The sequence below is a fragment of the Coccinella septempunctata genome, chromosome 8, assembly GCF_907165205.1.
Source record: "Coccinella septempunctata chromosome 8, icCocSept1.1, whole genome shotgun sequence".
Lineage (NCBI taxonomy): Eukaryota > Metazoa > Arthropoda > Insecta > Coleoptera > Coccinellidae > Coccinella > Coccinella septempunctata.
The window spans coordinates 25,956,100-25,974,934 of NC_058196.1; the positions used below are offsets into that span (position 1 = coordinate 25,956,100).

At 36.2% G+C, this 18,835-nt stretch overlaps 4 protein-coding genes across 7 annotated transcripts; 3 read left to right on the top strand and 1 right to left on the bottom strand.

The window, feature by feature from the left end:
- The first annotated feature begins 1,818 nt into the window (after positions 1 to 1,818).
- LOC123319132 (cytokine receptor-like factor 3) lies at positions 1,819 to 4,974 on the top strand. The gene is made up of 6 exons (XM_044905984.1): positions 1,819 to 2,135; positions 2,334 to 2,630; positions 3,008 to 3,161; positions 3,288 to 3,556; positions 3,771 to 3,944; positions 4,190 to 4,974. The coding sequence occupies exons 1-6, from the start codon at positions 1,917 to 1,919 to the stop codon at positions 4,346 to 4,348; spliced, it is 1,272 nt and encodes a 423-aa protein (XP_044761919.1). The 5' UTR covers positions 1,819 to 1,916; the 3' UTR covers positions 4,349 to 4,974.
- Positions 4,975 to 5,087: 113 nt separating this feature from the next.
- LOC123319430 (INO80 complex subunit C) lies at positions 5,088 to 6,057 on the bottom strand. The gene has a single exon (XM_044906399.1). It carries the CDS (start codon positions 5,918 to 5,920, stop codon positions 5,558 to 5,560), a length of 363 nt encoding a protein of 120 aa, XP_044762334.1. The 5' UTR covers positions 5,921 to 6,057; the 3' UTR covers positions 5,088 to 5,557.
- A 287-nt stretch (positions 6,058 to 6,344) lies between these two features.
- Positions 6,345 to 18,519, top strand: LOC123319429 (serine/arginine repetitive matrix protein 1). 4 transcript variants are annotated; one of them, XM_044906396.1, is made up of 7 exons: positions 6,353 to 6,489; positions 12,602 to 12,699; positions 13,766 to 13,901; positions 15,232 to 15,759; positions 15,845 to 16,169; positions 16,916 to 17,199; positions 17,607 to 18,519. In XM_044906396.1, exons 2-7 carry the CDS (start codon positions 12,603 to 12,605, stop codon positions 17,881 to 17,883), a joined length of 1,647 nt encoding a protein of 548 aa, XP_044762331.1. In that variant the 5' UTR covers positions 6,353 to 6,489; position 12,602; the 3' UTR covers positions 17,884 to 18,519. The 4 variants fall into 4 exon arrangements, with proteins under 4 accessions (XP_044762332.1, XP_044762331.1, XP_044762330.1 ...); XM_044906395.1 differs by lacking the exon at positions 6,353 to 6,489 and adding an exon at positions 10,444 to 11,276; XM_044906397.1 differs by lacking the exon at positions 12,602 to 12,699 and having other exon boundaries at positions 6,345 to 6,489.
- LOC123319428 (RUN and FYVE domain-containing protein 2) lies at positions 8,132 to 10,484 on the top strand. The gene has a single exon (XM_044906393.1). The coding sequence runs from the start codon at positions 8,456 to 8,458 to the stop codon at positions 10,355 to 10,357; it is 1,902 nt and encodes a 633-aa protein (XP_044762328.1). The 5' UTR covers positions 8,132 to 8,455; the 3' UTR covers positions 10,358 to 10,484.
- Positions 18,520 to 18,835: the final 316 nt, after the last annotated feature.

The following is an 18,835-nucleotide window of genomic DNA, read 5'->3' on the forward strand; positions in this document are numbered from 1 at the left end:
TAGTCTTCTGCAATTTTCAATGCGACTTGTCTTCGCAATGACAATAAATAAATCGCCCCCGAACTTAATTTAATGCTGCAGAAAAAACTAAAAAGTTGTTCACAAAGAGGAACAACTGCAATGGAAAATTCGATGTTTTTACTTTAAATGAGAAATGTACATAATCAATTTTTTTGAGAAAAAGTTCAGAATTAAAACTTTTTTCGTAGTACCTAGCGGGTGAATTGATAAGAGATGAATTGTGGAGGTTGCAGAAAATTTATGATGGTTAGTGAGTAATCAATGTATCTACGTACGTACCACAAGTCCAGCTTTCACCAGCTCCACACATTCTTTAACAGATATTGTAGGGAACGATATCAATGTGATTTACTCAAAATGTCACAACTCGATATGCCCTCTATGGAATTGCTCCATCGGCCGCATAAATATCAATTGGCGAATCCAAAAATCTAGACGCCCTCTGCCGAGTGAATTACGAAACTACTTTGTCAGTACTGCACAGTCAAAACAAGTGTTGTGTATCTTATGTTTTCTGTTATCTCACGTTGTTTAACAAACTATTATTAATAAGTTGGAGAAGTTATCATGAGTGAACAAGGGCCTAGTAATTTTAAAAAAACAGTGCATAATTGTAACTGTTGTGTGTTCAATTGTACTTCCAAAAAAAGTAAAAACAGGGCTATACATTTTCATAGATTCCCTAAGAAAGGTGCATCAACGGTTTACATCACTAATGTCTTTGGTGTACTCGAAAAAATCGATCGAAGAAAAGCCTGGATAAACAAATTAATGATGGGAAAACCTGTTACTGACAATATGTTTGTTTGTTCTCTTCATTTTCAAGATAATGATTATATTAGAAAAGGTATGGTCTGATTGAACTTTGAGTGTGTCTGATTTGTTTATTATTCTTTCATTATTATAGAAGAAACTATAGAATACTTGGTAAAGAGTTGTAGATATATAAATTTCAGGGTGCTTTCGAAGGCATTCATTTGGTGACCGATTCTTTTTTGAGATAGGTTACAAATTTCAAAATTATTTAGTGACAAGAGAAGGAGAGGATACCCCTCTCGTTTTTTTTTGTTTTTTTTTTTCAATATTCCGATTGACACATAGAAAATTTATAAGGTGTCAAATTTGACTAGGTCTCGATAGAAAATTTTTCAATCAAGAATTCACATTCAATTCAAAATGTGGTCGACTGAAAAATCTTGTAATCAACTCGTTTATTGATTGAGCTATTAATGATCTCGAACATTAACGTTGAAATATCTCAATCATTAATCGCTTTCATTAATAATCTAGTTGATCTTCTATATATTTTGTTATATAAAGATTTGGTTCGGAGGGATGTTATAGTTTTTAAGAAATTGATCTCAAACTTTATATGAAATTAATTATTAGGATTTGAAAAACTCTTCCTCTGGTTCAGCGTCATGAAGTTGAAATAATTTGTAGGATTACATGGAGGTATTTATTTTCTCATTTATAAGTGTCGTTGAAATGATCATAGTTCCAAGCCAAAATAACTAAAATAAGTTTTCCTTTCTCATCTCATTTAATGGCACCGCCGCTCGAATTCAGAAAATTTCAAATTCATTTATGGCGATTGGACATCTATCGGTGCAGAGTCCAACCAATGGTTTTGGTGAAACTTAACAGCAGCATACTGTTGAACTTTCTTTGAGGTTAACACTCAATGATAATACTAGTAGTTCAAATAACTCAATTATTATCTTTTGCCGACTATTTGACCTACGGCTTGTTTACATTTGAATGTTGCCGATTTCGGTTTCGAAGTTTTTTTTTCTTATCTTCGTTATAACATTTTTTAGGCAGCTTTTTTTAAGGTGCATGTTGAATCAATTGCGAGTGGCGTTTATTCACCATTCTGAATTCAAGTTTTAACCATGGATCGTGAAAGAATCAAGGAAGCATGCCAGTTGGCTGAAGCCTATCTTGTGAAAGTAAGACCACTGGAAATTGAATTCAGCAAAGGATTAAAACAAGTAAATGAAACGGCAGATACTGCCGAAGCTATGGTCATAAGACGCTTCGCCACCCTGCAAGAACGTATTAATAACCTACTGACAGAGAGGAAATGTACTTTGCTGGAGAAAATTCAGAAAGTGCGTATACAAAAAAAAGCATTCACTACTTTTTGGAGATCTGATACAGGAAATGTTCATATTCTAATTTAGTTTAAAGCTAATCAAGCTCACTTTTTTTGTTATTAGAGCTGATGTAGTATTGTTGTTATATACTAATTGTCTTTTCAGTTCATAATTCAACAGAACCTTTATAATATTTCCCTACTTGTATTGTAGGCCAGAGAAGAAGGTACAACACCTCTATACGTCAGCTGTAGCAGCATGAAAGAAAAAATTCGAAATGTCGAGAAATTCTTAAAATTAGGTGAAAGTATCCTTGACAGAGCAACTCCTAGTAATATAAGGGATGTTGAGGAATTCTCTAGACAATCTAAAGAGTTAGATAGAAATCCTATATTGAAAACCACTACAAAAGTTTCTTATATAAGTTTTGAAGCAGATGATGATTGCCTCAGCATTTTGGAGGAAGTAATCTCTAATTATGGTAACATTGCTACTCTGGGTCCAGTTCAAGTGAGTCGATTATCAAAAGTTCATTCTTCCATTTACATAATAGTTATGATTATATTGCACCTTAATACATTTAGGATTTGTAAATTCTTGTGCATACAATGTGCGTTAAATTTAATTTCTTGTCAAGTAGGCTGTGGAATTTTGATATTCTGTGCTTGAGCTTAATGCTTAGGTGTAATATTAGCTTTGTTTTGGTTCGCACTCAGAGCAGTTCAGAATCTGTTCAAAGTGATGTTGTGGACAGCTAAGAGCTCACTATGAATAAATAAATGTGCAACTGTTTTGAACCGGTCTGAAACCAATCGAAAAATCGAACTAAGGCTTTATATTATTTTATGATGACAATTACAATAATAATAATCAATTAACTTTTATAGTTATGTGATTTGAAAGAAAAACCTGGAGGTATCTTCGTTGAGTGGCGCATGACAGATAGCGATGAGCAAATGGTGGATGTTCAAGAATTTTGTTTACAAAAAGCTTCAGGGGATGGAGTTGGTGATATACCCAACTTCGAAAACTGTTATGTGGGTGAGTGAATTACTTAACATGAATATTATTATTTTTCATATTACACTGCAGATATAAAAATATTGATTATGTTATCTGAAAGTATGTTCATCGCCTGAACACTTATTGCACAATTAACAATTGTAGGTGAGGATACCCATTATCTTTGTAAGGATGTCGTTGTGGATCAATATTATTCATTTCGAGTTAGTTGTAAATTCGAGGGCAGTAATTCTTTAAGCCGTTGGTCTATCCCCTTGTCGTTCAAAACAACAATCAAGTCCTACAATTGGAAGGAGAATGGTCATTATTCAATGAACGACCAATTCAGAATAGCAAAACCCTTAGTGGATTCACCGCCAATGCTTATTTCTGAAGGACGTCAATATCGAGTAGGATATACAATAGAATTCACAGTGAGTAAATATAATAAAATACGGCTATAGAAGATAATAAATGATTCAGAGCTGACCCTGAAGGAGAGTAAGTTTCACTCTTATTTGAGCTCATCAGTCTACTGCTAATCTCCTTCAATTTAGGTTCATTCTCCATGATATACTATTTCTGCCAACGCTCTTTACGCTTTATAAAAGTTTTTGTTGATACCGACACTTCGTCAATAAATTTCAGATTTTGGAAATGGACGAGGGTCTTGCTCATATAGGATTAATGACAGAAAACAAAAAAACTCTTTCTAAGATGGAAGATCCTAATGGTACCTTCATTGTTGATTCAAGAGGAACTATCAAAGTGGATGGCATCACAAAGTCTACGTTCTTACCAGAATTCAAGAAAAATTGCAAGGTATGTGCTTGGATATTTAGATCTTGTCAATAACACCATAAATAAATCATTAGTTAAACTTTGAAAAAAAATCCGTAGTAAATTGTTATCAATTGTGAACAACTCTGTTTATTGCACACCTTAAAGAGCATGGGTAAATAGCTGGAATCCCTAAAATCAATTAAAAATTAAAAATTCCTGCATTGTAGCTCATGTAACTTGTAATGAAGTAATATTGAATTTAATAAAATGAGAATTTTTTTTAGATATGTTTCACCTGTGAATGTTTGAAGGATACACGGGTCGTTATTCATATCGACATAGAGGAGAAACGAGTCACTTATGAGTGGTCAGTGAACAAGTCAGATCCATACTTTTTTGCAGCTGAGCTTCCCTCCACTAAATGGAAAATAATGGTGGAATGAATGTGTGTTTAATTTATGAGAATTTCAAATTTCGATTTGTGGTTTTCTTATGTCTCTAATTCGTAGAAGAATTTGTTTCAGGAGGAGAAATGATAGGAAAACTATTGGTCATGAAAATGAAATGTTTCCTAAAAAGTATTGTGATAATTGAAAACCACTCAAAAAAATATATTCGGCCCCCTAATTGAAATGATGATTTATTTGTGTGAAGAATCGCACTTTATTTAATCGCACAAGGTGGAAAAGATCTTCAATTAGAATTTTTTAATGAAGAATTTGTGAAGAGTGGAAATCAAAATTTATTTATTTTTTATTTCCCAAGTGAAATGGAAATGTTAAATTTTTATGATCAATGTTTTTCCAGTGAACCCAAAGTATTATATTAATATTTTCAAAAAACTCTCTTCAACTGTGTTATTGAAGCCAATTAAAAAGTTATATGTGATTGTTTTTATTTGATGTTGGAATTTTTTTATTTGTATGTAAATTTGAAAATTTTTTGTAATGAATTTTTATAGACTTTAAACTGTTACCCTTTGATAATTGTTTTTTATATGATGGCTCAATATTGAGATAGCTGAGAGGTGTACTCATTCACTAGTCTTAAAAATAAAGTATTTTGATTATTTTCTGTATCATCATTCAATATATTATTTCATTACTCTTCAAGGAAAAACGCCTGAAAAGAATCAAGGAAAGATGGTGAAAGGAGGGATGGAAGGAAATAAAATTATTGTGCTATTTTTCAATCAAATATTTATTAACATGTTCGCTGCAACTCATATTTGATACATATAATAATAATATGTTTATAGGGGGTTTTCCCCTCACATCAAAAACTTGACAGTGCCCTTTCATATTTTTCAAATAATTGTGGCCACGCTCACAAAAAATAATCTTGGATTGTGGCAATGCTCATCTTTTGTCAATTGCTTGAAAACATGTTGGATGAATGACTCATTCAAGTCATGCACACATGATAACTATAGATTATATCTTATTAGTTATGAGCAGCGAAGGTGTTAATGAAGTGAAAAAAAGAACAAAAATTTTCAAACGATGATTTTTTTCAACGGGTTCAATATTGTCATGATCCAACTTCACCTTTCCGGATTTGAGTATGAAACGATTGCTAAACTGTTGCACACTGCAAATAGATTCGTTCCAATACTATGAATCTTAATACAGTATTCCTTCACGAAATGAGTTTCAGCCTACAATGCTACTGGCACCCCTTAATGCCAAATAACCTGCAGTTATATCCATAGGAAGTCCAGAGATTGTAGCATACTCTTCTTTATTAGCATATCTGAGCCTTGTTGCAGGATCCGTGTAAGTAGATGGTAACCCAGAAAGATCTGAAAACTTTTCTGGCGGCCTGAATGATGGGGGAGCATTGATAGAGCTGTAGAGAATCGCCTCTTCAGGCCAAGGTAAAGTTTTCTCAGAAGAAATAATCTGCTTTAAGGATTTCCACGTTCTCTTCTTGTTTCCATTAGCTTTAGAATTGAAATAAGATGCTGTTGTTTTGAATGGTAATTTATTCTCAAGTTTTTGTTCCTCAGATCCCATTTTTCAACAATTACTAACCACAGATAACAGAATTACAAACTCATTACAATTATAGTGTACCACAAACTTAATTATTACTATTATGTCTGTAATGTTTGACAAGTATTATTTATAATTTATATTTACATTTACAAAAACACAGAAACCGAAATATTTACATTGGACCTACTTTTCCAGTCATAGAAAAGTTGTCACATTAGAAACGTCAATTTTACGTAAATGGTAAATGTTAAAATTCTTTGCATCCTCATAACTCCCTTGTAACAATTTTCAGATATTATGAAACAATATGATTTCGGTATTTTACTGAGTGGAATCTGAATCAAAGTTTATTAATAGTCAAAAATAAGGTATCAAAATAACTCGACGCAAGCGTAATCCTTCCCCACTACCAACAACTTGCGTTTCACCTCAATCAATGAAGCCGTCAAAACCTTGAGAAAGTGTTGTGTCGACGTCGTGAAAATTGAATATTCTTTAAAATTACAGCTAATAATCTGAATCCCGTACCACAATAACAATAACGGAGCAGGATTGAAAAAGTACGAACGGAAGTTTGTTATTGAAAAGTAAGTGTTCATGTAGATTGTCGTGTTCAATTGTTTATTGATTATGGTCGATGCCTTGCCCTCGATTATGTCCCGTACGCCATAATAACGTCGGTTTAGTCGAAATCGGTCTTCGGAATTCCATGTTTTCCAGCCTTATTGAGGACTTCATGGTGAAGATGGACTGAAGTGTTTATTGTGTCTGAATTTCGAGAAAAAGTTCGTGGGAGTGCTTTTCTGGATACAAATTTTGACATTCTTCGCAAGTTATTTAATACGCCCACGTACAAATGCGACGTAGTCTATGACCATTTCGTGGGTCACTATGTTTTTCTTCACTATTAGTATGTGTAAAAGTGTAAAATTTACGAACCGTCAAATTACATAGAGAAACGTCGTGTAAAATCTACGCACTCCTCAATCGCCTAGGAATACTCGTTTTGACTCGGATTTTTTCGATTTGAGGCTTTCGTCGTTTTAAAGAGCCTCTTCACGTCGTCAAGTCGAACGAATCGTAGCGATAGTGAAGGACTCAAAAGTTTACCAACTGTCGCTATAGCGTCATTGTATAAGTGAAGAACAAAAATATCTGTGAATGTCATATTGAGAAACCTTGGTGTAATCACTAAAGCGAATGTTTACTTTGGAGGTGGTATATGAAAGCTATTGATTGATTCTTTTATATAAATATTGATTGATTCTTTCATACATCGGATAAAATTTTATGTTTGTTAAAGTTTTTCGACATATTGCATATGATTATAAACTCAGAATGAGGAAAAAATGCGGTGCTTGAAATAAAAACTCTTTTCCAAGCATATTAACGTTGATAGTGATAATAAAGACAGTTAATGATATTGTGGAGTGGTAACTTGGTTTGAACGAGTTATATTCCACGTGGAAACTATCAAAGTTTCAATATCTCCTACAAAATGATAATATTTTCTAATAAGGCATCAAAAAGATGCCTTTGTCTCATGAAATCCTATAGTGTCTTTGATAATGATAGAAGATACTCGTCCACCTGAAAAGTTTTGAGTAGATCTACAATAATTACATTGTAGATCCTCCTGATACCAAGTTGAAATGAAAATGATTCAAATTTTAACTGAATCTCAAATTGCAGATACCAATTTCATGAAGAGCAGACAATAATGTACTGTAAAGTTTTGAAGGAGTACAAAAGCAATACGGGAGATGTCTGTATGGAATCTACAATGTTGATTATTTTCAATATCTCTTCACAGCTTGACCTTTCATTATCATGAACATGGATTACTTTTACACCTTGCATAAAATATACTTCCAGCTATCTTTTGAAGTGTTGCGATAATTTATGGTCTTCATAACATCAAACTCAATAAACTTATTTTTTTTAAATTCAACATACCAAAAGGCTGATACTGAGCAAAATATAATAATGGGCTAATGTCATGAATTTGTTCCTCATTTTCTTGAATAAGGCGCTGCCAATGCTTGTCAATTAGAAAAATAATTCTCTGAACTATATTTCCAAACCAGAAATTTTATTGTAGGGATTTCAAATGTGATGTAGATACGTCTCACAAAATGTAGATTCTTTCAAAGTATGAATCACTAGTTCTCTATCTTATTCTCTCTATTTTAGTATCAAAAAAGGTTATCGTAGCAAGTTTTATACATTGAGTCGTTTCAAGAGAGAACCGTTTTATGATTGATTGCAACTACTCCATACATTGATACCTTCAAAATAATTGAAGAATATGAATTGCAAAGGGTTTAAGTGCCAATTTTTTTTTTATTTCACTCGGTCAATAAACATGGGTCGAAGTGCCATATAACATATCATATATGTTAAGGAAACTCCATTTGGCACTTGGATCCATTGCTTTTTTGTAGCTGTCATTTCATTAGTTTTGGCACTTCCAACCGTTTGTAGTTTATAATCTTCAATTGTTTCAGATCAAGAAACCAAGGTTCCAATCCTAAACGTCCATGCAAATGAAGAATGTCTACAGATCGTGAAAGCTCACCAACTAGCCAACGTTCATTCAGTTTTTCAAATGGGGAAAGTTCACCTGTGGGCCTTTTGTTCCGGCAGTGGTCAAATCTATCATTGCTGAAAAACAATGGTCGTAAAGGCCAGGAGAAAAACAATTCCAACAATCCTATAGCTATTGAAAGGACTAATTTAGTTCACATTAGCAAACTGATTATTAAGGAATTAATCGAACAGTCATTGAGGTTCGGGAGAACCTTAGATTCTGACCATGTGTCTCTATTACACTTTTTCATTATCATTGAAGCTGTTCTGAGACATCGTTTAAGGACTAGGCCCAAAACAATCCTTGGTCCAAAAAGAGAATTATGGGACATTCTGCAACAAATCGAAAAATTCGCTCCTGAAGCAGAAAATATAACTGCGAGTGTTAAAGAGTTACCTAACATTAAGACTTCGATGGGAAGAGCCAGAGCATGGCTTCGGATTGCATTAATGCAAAAGAAATTGACTGATTATTTGAAAGTTTTGATTGATCATAAAAATCAACTTCTGGAAGGTTGTTATGAATCAGATTCTTTGATGTTGAGTGAAGACGCAATTGTTATAATAGGACTGTTGATTGGTTTGAACACAATTGATTGTAATTTATGTCTCAAGGAAGATGACCTGGACGGTCCTCAAGGTATTATTGACTTCTCCCTGTACTTGAAACCTGTTTCAACTTTTCTTGAGGAAGACCAAGAAAAAGATGACGTCAATTCAATACTAGATCAAAAAAATTACATTGAAGAATTGAACGAACATTTGAAAGCTACTGTGACCAATTTAGAGGTCAAAGTTGAGTCTCTCACGAAAGCTAACAAATCTTTGAAGGAGAATTTGGCAATTGCCAAGAATGACCTTCTATCCCTGAATCAAGAAAATCAACAATTGCAAGAAAAGGTAGAGAAGAGTGTAGCCCACAACGTGAATGTGGTAGAAATTGTTGCTCCAGAAAATTTCGATGATATTGACACTACAGATTATAAATTGAAACTGCAGGAGGAGAAAGCACTTAGAAAGGAGGCTGAGAAAGAAATGGAACTGCAGACATGTTTGAGAGCAGAGATGGAAGTTGCAATGAAGCTCTTGGAGAAAGACATCCACGAGAAACAAGATACCATTGTTTCCTTACGAAGACAGCTTGATGACATTAAAGTTATTAATCTAGAGATGTATAAAAAACTTCAAGAAAGTGAAGCCTCGGTTCAACACAAAACTGAACTTATTGCTAAGCTAGAGGCTAAATCTGAATCCATGACTGACGCCATTAAAATTTTGGAAGAAAAATACAAGGAAAGCGAAATGCATAGGGCAAGGGTCGAATTACGTAACAGAGAACTAGACCTTCAAACGATTCAATGCGAAGAGCAGACAACTTGTGTTGAGGGTGACCTCAAAGTTGAAAGGGAATGGAGGATTGCGTTGCAAGACAGCATTGAGAAAGACAAAGAGGTCATCTCCAATTTACAAAAGGAGTTGAGTTATATGAGGATTGTAGCTCAAAAATACACTAATTTGCAGAAGGAATACTATACATTGAAAGAAAAATGTTTGGAACAGGAACAAACAATGGAAGAGTTGGGTAAACAATTGAGCAGCTCCAAATTGCAAATTTCAGACCTTAAAGAGGAGGTTAATAAGGGTAAAGTGGAGTTCACATGGGAAGATGATAGTTCCGTCACCAACTGTAAAACCTGTAACAAAGAGTTCAGTTTGACCAGGCGGAAACATCACTGTAGAAACTGTGGGGGTATTTTCTGTAATGCTTGCTCTGATAACTCCACCTACCTTCCCTCATCGGCTAAGCCAGTTCGTGTCTGTGATGATTGCATGGTGCTGTTGACCGGCAGAAATTCTGTGATGTAATTTTATTCACTATGCAGTGTTAATGCAGTAACAAAGTAGTTTTTAATGATAAATTGAGATATTTTATTTACTATCGATATGGAGAATTATTTTATCTACTGATTAAATATAAAAATACTTTGGTGAACATTTTTTTTTCACTTCAAACTACTTGAGTAGTTTGACATCAGATTGACAAAACAGTAATGGCTTCTTTGCAATATTTTCAATGACTTGTGTTAGACATGTGTCAAAAGTCTATCTGCTGGAAAACAAAAGCACTCTTTGGGCAATTGTTATCTCATTGACTTCAACAAATGTCATTTTCTATAGAGGCATGGTGATATGAATGAGGGGTGTGTATGGGAGGCAAAACTTTTCAGGTTTTAATTGAATTCTTGGGACAATTGATAAGCTGAGTCCTTATTTCATTCTGAAATGGTTTGCAGTTACTACAATAAATCGGATTTTTTAATTTGAGTATTTCTTCTTAAAGAAGTGTACCATTTTATAACGACCTGTCTCGTGTTTACTAATTATATGCAATATGCGAACTATTATCATATTGTTCACCCCATGTTATCATTTTGTATTCTGAGTTTGTATAATTTTCTTTCACCATCATCAAATACAGTTTGTTAGACCTGTACCAAACATGTTGTAGCCATATTTATCACTCGTTGACCGACGGTCGAGGAAGGTCTGGATAAAGTTGATTTCGTCGACGCCGGTTTTGAGTCTTCGAATGATTCGTACGTATTTCGCGTAAGACCACCGTCGTTTTGACAGTCCGGAATGTCAAACCGGTGGTCGCGGTATTCAGCGCGTCCCGTGCACTTTTAACGTCGGCGGCAATGCGCGTTTATCCACATTTGGAAATTTGGACGACAATCCACTCTTTGACTTGAAGTAAACAGACTCGATCACTTGGTTTCTTTAGGTAAGTATGGATGGGGGAGAGAAGGTATTGCTTCTCACTTTGTGGTTGTCTAATGAGGTCAATTGATGAAAATTGTTTTCGTGGTAACTGTTTCAACAGCTTGATGATAATTTTCCTCAATTTCAGCTGTGTATCACATTTGGTCTTGCTCTTACAGGTATATCTAGTGGGTTCATCTTTCATTATTTGCAAACTCTTTACGCCTGGATTTCACGTTTCAGTTTTTATACGAATTACTATGAAAATCTAACGCCTGAGCGATAGTGGACAATTTTTTCTCATTGCGCAGGATGTTTCTGAACTCAAGTAACAAATTATGATTTTTTTGTTTTTCAAGTATCAGAATATTTTTTTTAGAGAAGAAAATTTGATTTCCCCCCTTTTCCGTGACATAACACATGGAATGTAGGTAAATCAAGGTTGTTTTTCGACATCAAGTTTAGATCTACAGGCTGTTTTCAAAGGTAAACCTTTTTTTTGACAGAAAGTCATCAAAATAAGTAATTTCAACAAAAATTGTATCGAAATCTCAATCCTCCGGTTGAGATGTAATACACTGCACTATACTGATTAGGGACAATAGACCACAAAACCGGTACAGTTGGTGTACATATGTTTTAGCCACTGGGAATTCCAGTTTTGTATAGTTTTCGGACCAGTTCTACTTTCTGTTTAAAAAAAGCTTCACATTTAAATACACTCATGTAACTTTTTTCCAGCACAATAGCATCAAAGTTTGAAACTTATTATACGAAAAAATTGTAATTATGTATGTATTAACTTTACTTTGAAGCAGTCGTGATTATTTCATTCTATTGTGTTTTACTAAGGTTACTTTAGCAGGTTTGCTATGGGGCAATATTATTTAACGAGTCGTTTGGTCCTTGTAGGGTTTTATCGAAATTTCTAATGAAGAACGGACAAGTCGCCATTGGATTAGAAAGAAGAAACTCCACATCGGAATAATCGTTTCTACGCCTCACTGAAGAGGGCTAATAATCTAGAAACCACGGTCTGCAAATTGAGATCGATTTTTTCGTTGACTAGCTCAACTTCTATGTTGAGATAGAAAATAGTAAATAATTACTATCACCTATGAGAAGAGGGTCCACTGAGATTTTTCCCTAATATCCAATCATGATATCTTATACCTTCTACGGCAGTGACAAGCATCGCCGGCATGTTGCGAAATGTCAAAAATTTCAGAAATTGTTCAAAAAGTTGTTGGGGGCTTTATATGTGTAGCAAAAATTTCATTTAGTCTATTGTCATTTTGAAAAGTAGGGCTTGAGCTTTTAATTAACATTTGCTAATCATGTATATAGGATGTCTACCCGAAGAAGAAGTAGAGAACGTTCTAAAAATGATAAAACCACTCCGAAACTGCGCATGGACACAAAACCCCAGACTCCGAGGATTACAGGTAGGGGGCACATCACTACACAAAACGAAAGAGCGGGAGCGTGGTGTGATTATTTATGTTTTTTATCGACATCATAAATTAGAAGCGAAAAGTTAAAATTTTTGTAGAAGTACTTAGCTACCTGCTTCCAAAAACGAAAAATTTTGGTTGATGTGAAATGAATAATGAATTATAAAAGAACACTAGGAACATCTGAAAACCTAGAGTTCAATATAAACACTATATTATACATTGGCAATGGAATTCTATTGCTCTTTAAAGAGCACGTATGATACAATCCCTCTTATTCTGCACATTCTTGTCATGCCTGGTGATAAGACGTGATTTTGAAATTAATATAGACACTTTATTTCACTAATTTTTCAATTCAATAAACTCGTGCATGTTAGTTAATCATTTATTTTTAAATGAGGTCATCGTTGTAGCTGTATAGTGTTTTTCATTTTTCTTTTCATTTATAGTGTTGACTTTTTCATTACCATTTTTTTTTATTGACAGCACCTGTATTGTAATTAATTCACATCAACTAGAATATTTTGGTTTTCAAGATCCTGGCAAGATTTAGTGTTTTTTTTTCGTATTTCCTATACGAAAATTTTGACTCACCCTGTACAGTTTACCGATCGAATGACCTACAAAATTTAAATGCGGTTATTCAATTCTCACTATTTGATCGCTACTTCCTTTTTTCAAGTTTAATTTGAATACATTTTTTTCTCTCTTATAATGAACTTTTTTCGGATTGGTTCATTAGATTTTATCACCTGTGAGAAAGAGCCCCCTTCTTTTTTATCATAAGAATTGGCAGTTAAATCATTTTTGTTAATTTCTTCTGAACTAAGAAATTATTGATGATGGTTACATTTGTTTAACATATTCGATAAAATGTCTAGACGTAAAATCAAACATTCAACACTTTAGATAAATTTTTTTTTCGTTTCAAGATAGAATACAATTGTTGCGTCAATCCCCCCTCATGATACTGTGATTGAAGGTAAACTATGTGTAATGGAATGTATTGATATTTTTCCTCAGTTTCCATTTACACAGTTAACTTTCTTTCCAGATCCGAGTCTTCCTGCGGGAAGAAGACGTGAGATAGACAATGTTATGAAAAAGGCTAGAGCCAGAGCATCATCACCTTCATCGAATGCTTATTGGGATAAGAAGTTGTTGGAAGTAGAGGCAAAAGATCCTAACAGGTAGATCAGATTAGGGATTAGGCGAATTAGAACATAAAATTTGAACACAGAATAAATTATGGGTTTTTTGAGGAATATTCACCCTTGCTCTAAGTCCAAATCCTGATTAAATGACTTGCTTTTTCAGGGCTACCACCCCTTGAAACCATCCAAAGGTAATATGCAAATTTGCATCTGAAAATCTGTTTCGTGGAAACCTTGGAATGTTAATAAATGTTTTCATGCTCTAAACCCAACTGTAAATGGCCTAAAAATAAAGTTATCAGCTGCAAATTTTCATCTTGGGAGAAAGGGGTGGTAATCCCTAAATTCACCATTAAAACAAACAGTAGGCTGATGAGTAAGTCTACATGTCGAAAATTTCAACGAAATATCTCTTACCCTTTCACATTTTTTTTTTCACGAAACATTAATGTTTTTCTACTGCATTTTTGTCACTCCTTTGTAAACATCCTGTATATGTATTAATTGGTGAAATGGAATGTTTATAAGGTGTCCAATGTAAGGATGGATAGCGTTAGGATCTAGAAGAGATACGGGAACGGTTGAACAAGAGAAAAAATGTGTTCTTTCATGCCTAACAATAAACCGTATAGAAAGTTTTGAAATTCGGGGTAGTTCCAGGTATATGCGGTGGAAGAAATCCGGAATTTTGCAGAATCGTTTTATTTTTCTGTCCAATGGAGTCATTATTTGGTAAATTGACGTTTTTTCTTCAAGTGGCTATCATCAGCTTATCAATACGAAGCCAATCCATCGATTTTGCTTTGTCTGGATAGCTGTCTCCTGAAGAATTATCTGGTCTAAGACCTTTCCTAATTGTTTCAGTGATTTTTTCATTTTGTTCTTCGTTTTTTTATTTTGATTTCCTTAATCTATAGATCTTTTGTGTGTAGGTTGGATAAGGCGAATTATTAATTTGTTCTCTTTCAGATTTCCTTATTGTATGAACTTTGCATAGGTTAGGCTAGGTGAATTAAGTATCTATTCTTGCTCTTTCAGATTTCCTTACTTGAGGTTAGGTTAGGACCTTAGTTATACTGTCTTCTAGTATATTGTTTACTTGGGCTATTCCAATTTGTTGTGTGCCTTAACTATCATTTTCTTCGTCGTTGTCCAATAAAAATAATGAATTTTTAAAATAGTTAGTCAAGTAGGCCACGGATTTTTTATTTTTTCATGTTCTGTGATCGAATGCGATAAAAAAAAACGTTAAATGTTAATGTCATTCAAGTGCTATTTTCAATACAGAATATTAACCTCGAAAATTCCATAGCCTACCAAGACAACGAAATTTTTCGAACCTTTCTAATGTCTGTCGCTTCCGCAGGTGGCGCCACAGCGGCTACAAATCCCTCTACTTGGGCGGCTCCTCTTCACCGTCACCAGGCAGAAGAAGCCAAAGCAGATCCAGATCCCCGTCTACCCGCAGATCCCCGGCACGTTCCACGATGGGCAGAAGGTCCCCGGCCAGCCGCAGGTCCCCGAGGTCCCCAGTCGCCCGCGGCCGATCGCCCCGCTCGCCCGCACCCCGTCGACGTTCGCCCGCGTCGCCGCCCAGTCGCCGTTCCCCCGTCTCACGCCGATCGCCGCCCGGCGGCTACAGATCGCCGGTGGGGCGTAGGACGCCCGCCAGCCGCAGATCGCCCGTGAGCCGCAGATCGCCCGTGGGCCGCAGATCGCCAGTCGGCCGCAGATCGCCGGGTAGCGCGACCCGCCGTACCGGCCGCCCCAGGTCTCCGCCGCCAAAATCCTCGGCAGCGTGGCGATCCGCCTCGAAGAGCTCAATCAGCAGCTGCTCGGACGATTCGTGCTCCGTCTGCTCGCCGAAGAACCACCGTAGAGGGGCGAGAAGCAGGTAGGTCTTTTTTTTTCGGTTCAACACGCGGTTGCCGCACGCGTTCTTCTGGGAATCATTCGATCTAAATACTATTTCGACCCAGATCCAGATCGTTTTCGGTACCGAGGACCAGGACCAAAGAACACGCAGCTAGGGCGCCGCCAGAGCCGAAGCAAAGGGCGCGACCGGCGAGACCGCCCTCCCCCTCGCCTGTGCCTCAAAGGCGCGCACCCAGGCCCAGTACTCCCCCTCCCCCCAGGAAAATCCAGCGCGTGAGCTCGTCCGAGAGACCTACTGACCCTAGGAGGCAGCCTCCACCGCCGAGACCTCGCGGAAGGACTGGGGAAGTCATCGATGTGACCGGGGTGAAACCGCCACCCAAACCTGTGAAGAAGATGGCCTCTACTGGCAAGGACAAGGGAAAACCTGTAAGTAACCATTTGGTTTGCCGACGTTTTTGTCTTCAAATGCAATAATAAACAAGTTAAGTATATTGAACTGTGTGGCCACAGAAATACCATTGTTCAATTTGTGTTTCATCACCAACAGTTAACATTTTGAATTCGGAAAAGTTATTTTCGACCGTAAAAAAGCGCTTTGTCTTGTCCAAGGAACAGCTGAACCAACACGCTATAACTTTGAATGGTTGGTTGGAAGTGGTCCTCACCTCCTTACCTCACGTGATGTTCCAAGGAGGAGGAAGCTTCTATACTCCAGATCTGCATAGATCTGCTTTGGATTTATTGAACGCTTCTAAATTGTGGCCATATCAGCCCACGTACCACAAGCTCACGACTCGACAATAATCCTGTTTTTCCCCTTTTTTCCTGCCTTATCTTTAAGTCGAATAGTTGAAAATTTGCACCAAAGATGATCAGTATTCTCTGTATGAAAACCTTGTTAACACGAAAACTGTCGGGTGTAATTAGATTGCCGACAACGCCTCATCGATAAGTTGTCGATAGATTGTCGATCGATCGTGGTACCACTGCTGGTTCTGCTAAATAACCTTGTAATGTTTACCTCGAGTGTTCTAGCCTAAGAATTTCAGTATTTTTTGCTCTATAAGCAGAAAGCTGCCCAGCCTTTTCTTTTATAACCTTAACCCAGCTCCGATTGGACTTGGTGAAGAAACCTAGTTGACCTTTCCGAACCATCTAACTGATCCTTTCAGGTTTTGCTGACAAGGGTGAAGAAGGAAAAGAAGACCCGCAGACCTGGTTCACCAGGCGATTCGTCCGAATCAGAGGATGATAGCTCGAACTCATCTGTAGCACATATCGTTGCCACAACCAGCCTGACTCTGTCGGAGAGGTTTGGCAAGATAGCACAGTGGAGTGCGGACAGAGAGAGGAGGGAAATGGAAAATATGCGAATCACGAAAACGGGTGGGGACTTGAAGGTTATGATTGAGGAAGACGATTTCCTGTACGGAAGCCCGCCGCCAAGGAGATACAGGTTAGTTAATCTCAGCATTGCATTGGAATGTAGTTCTAGTATCGTACAATTTGAAATTCGGCCAAAAGTGTGCCACTTTTCTCCTGATAATGTGTAGAACGTTGTGTCAACCTATTCAAACTACTTCTTGTAGCCAAAACCTTAGCTCCCTAGGCAACTGCCTACCCTGTCTCACCTTTAGTGACGGCTCGGATAATTTGACCAATTAACTCACGCTTTACTCAGCCACAAGTGTCTATCACTGCACACCAACATACCAGTAGGGCATAACCATATCTCTAAGATTAAAATTGTTTGCTTATGTTCAGATAATTATAGGAGTAGAGAAATTCACATGATAAATAAAATACCTTCTGCTCATATTCCAGAAACGTATGAGATTTCAGCAAAGACATTGTTTGTTTCAGCTTGTCTCCAGTACCCGCTGGACATTACCCAGACGAGCTTCTATCGTCTGGTCAGTCCAGATTGGCAGCTTGGGATGATGTACGAGTGAGGTATCAGTATTACAAGGATTTAGGGTATTTAAGGGATCTAACGTTAGAGGATTACGTGAAATGGGAAGAGTGGTGGTACAAATACCAGGATTGGCTCGCTAATGAAAGGCATTACGAGCACTGGGCGAGGAGTCAATCTTCGCGCAGACGCAGAAAGAGGCTGCCCGCTTCGCAGAGGTTGAATTGAGGTTAGGAAGTGATTCGAAGTTGTTTCGAGAAATGGAAAGAGGGTTATTTCTTTATTGAGGAGATTGGCGAGAAGAAATGTTATTTGCTACTTATTTAACTTGGATATATAGTGTTCCTTGACGAAATGTTTTTTTAAAATTTGCAATAAGCGGAGTATTTTTTTCAGTACCTATCGGATATTCTCAGTTTTTTTGTTTATTATTTTGTTATTCTATTTTTCTGTTATTATGCATTCGAAGCATATTAACAGAAAAATATAGTGAAATGAGCAAGATTATATCGTGCAAAAAATGGATTATATAAGGTTGAGTTTAAAAAAGTGTCCCAAAATTTATCGACATGGATTCGAAAATGTTGGGGATATTCAAATGGGTATGTGGATAATACTTTTAACGGTTTTTTTTCTACAATAAACAATAGTAGTGCCATTATGTCTTGGCTACAAATTATTCGAATCGGCTGAATCTAAATTTGTGGAGTTCAGCCGACTGACAGAAAGGAGTACTACCTTTGTGATAATTATATTCATATTCTGTAAATTTTTTATTTCGGTATACATAACTTTATGTATTTATGCTGTCCTTATAAATATTGACTTTTGTATGAAGTTGAAATAAAAGTATATGGAAAGTTATTCTTTCGAATTATTGAACTTGCCCTGAAATCATTAATGAAGAGTTTGACTATAAAATATTTCGAATTGGTATTTATACACAAGGCATCAATTGAAATAGGAAAAGGTAAGATGTGATATGAGTAATGATATTCGACAAAACATCCTCGTTTGAGATAGAACGAGGTGAGTTTCACCTCAATATATCAAAGAAAGTCGCCATTTTGTTTGTTACACCTTCGAACTGGATAGCTAGATGGTTTACAAGATTAACAGCGGGTTTCATAAAACTTTGATTGTACGATCAACGATTAGACCGTCATTCGATTTTTAAAAC

Coding starts and splice junctions, on each gene's coding strand:
- LOC123319429 (XM_044906396.1), top strand. CDS start 12,603: ATGTCTACCCGAAGAAGAAGTAGAGAACGTTCTAAAAATGATAAAACC. Junction 12,700..13,765: donor CCAGACTCCGAGGATTACAG/GTAGGGGGCACA, acceptor CTTTCTTTCCAG/ATCCGAGTCTTCCTGCGGGA. Junction 17,200..17,606: donor CCGCCGCCAAGGAGATACAG/GTTAGTTAATCT, acceptor TGTTTGTTTCAG/CTTGTCTCCAGTACCCGCTG.
- LOC123319428 (XM_044906393.1), top strand. CDS start 8,456: ATGTCTACAGATCGTGAAAGCTCACCAACTAGCCAACGTTCATTCAGT.
- LOC123319132 (XM_044905984.1), top strand. CDS start 1,917: ATGGATCGTGAAAGAATCAAGGAAGCATGCCAGTTGGCTGAAGCCTAT. Junction 3,557..3,770: donor GATATACAATAGAATTCACA/GTGAGTAAATAT, acceptor AATAAATTTCAG/ATTTTGGAAATGGACGAGGG. Junction 3,945..4,189: donor AATTCAAGAAAAATTGCAAG/GTATGTGCTTGG, acceptor AATTTTTTTTAG/ATATGTTTCACCTGTGAATG.
- LOC123319430 (XM_044906399.1), bottom strand. CDS start 5,920: ATGGGATCTGAGGAACAAAAACTTGAGAATAAATTACCATTCAAAACA.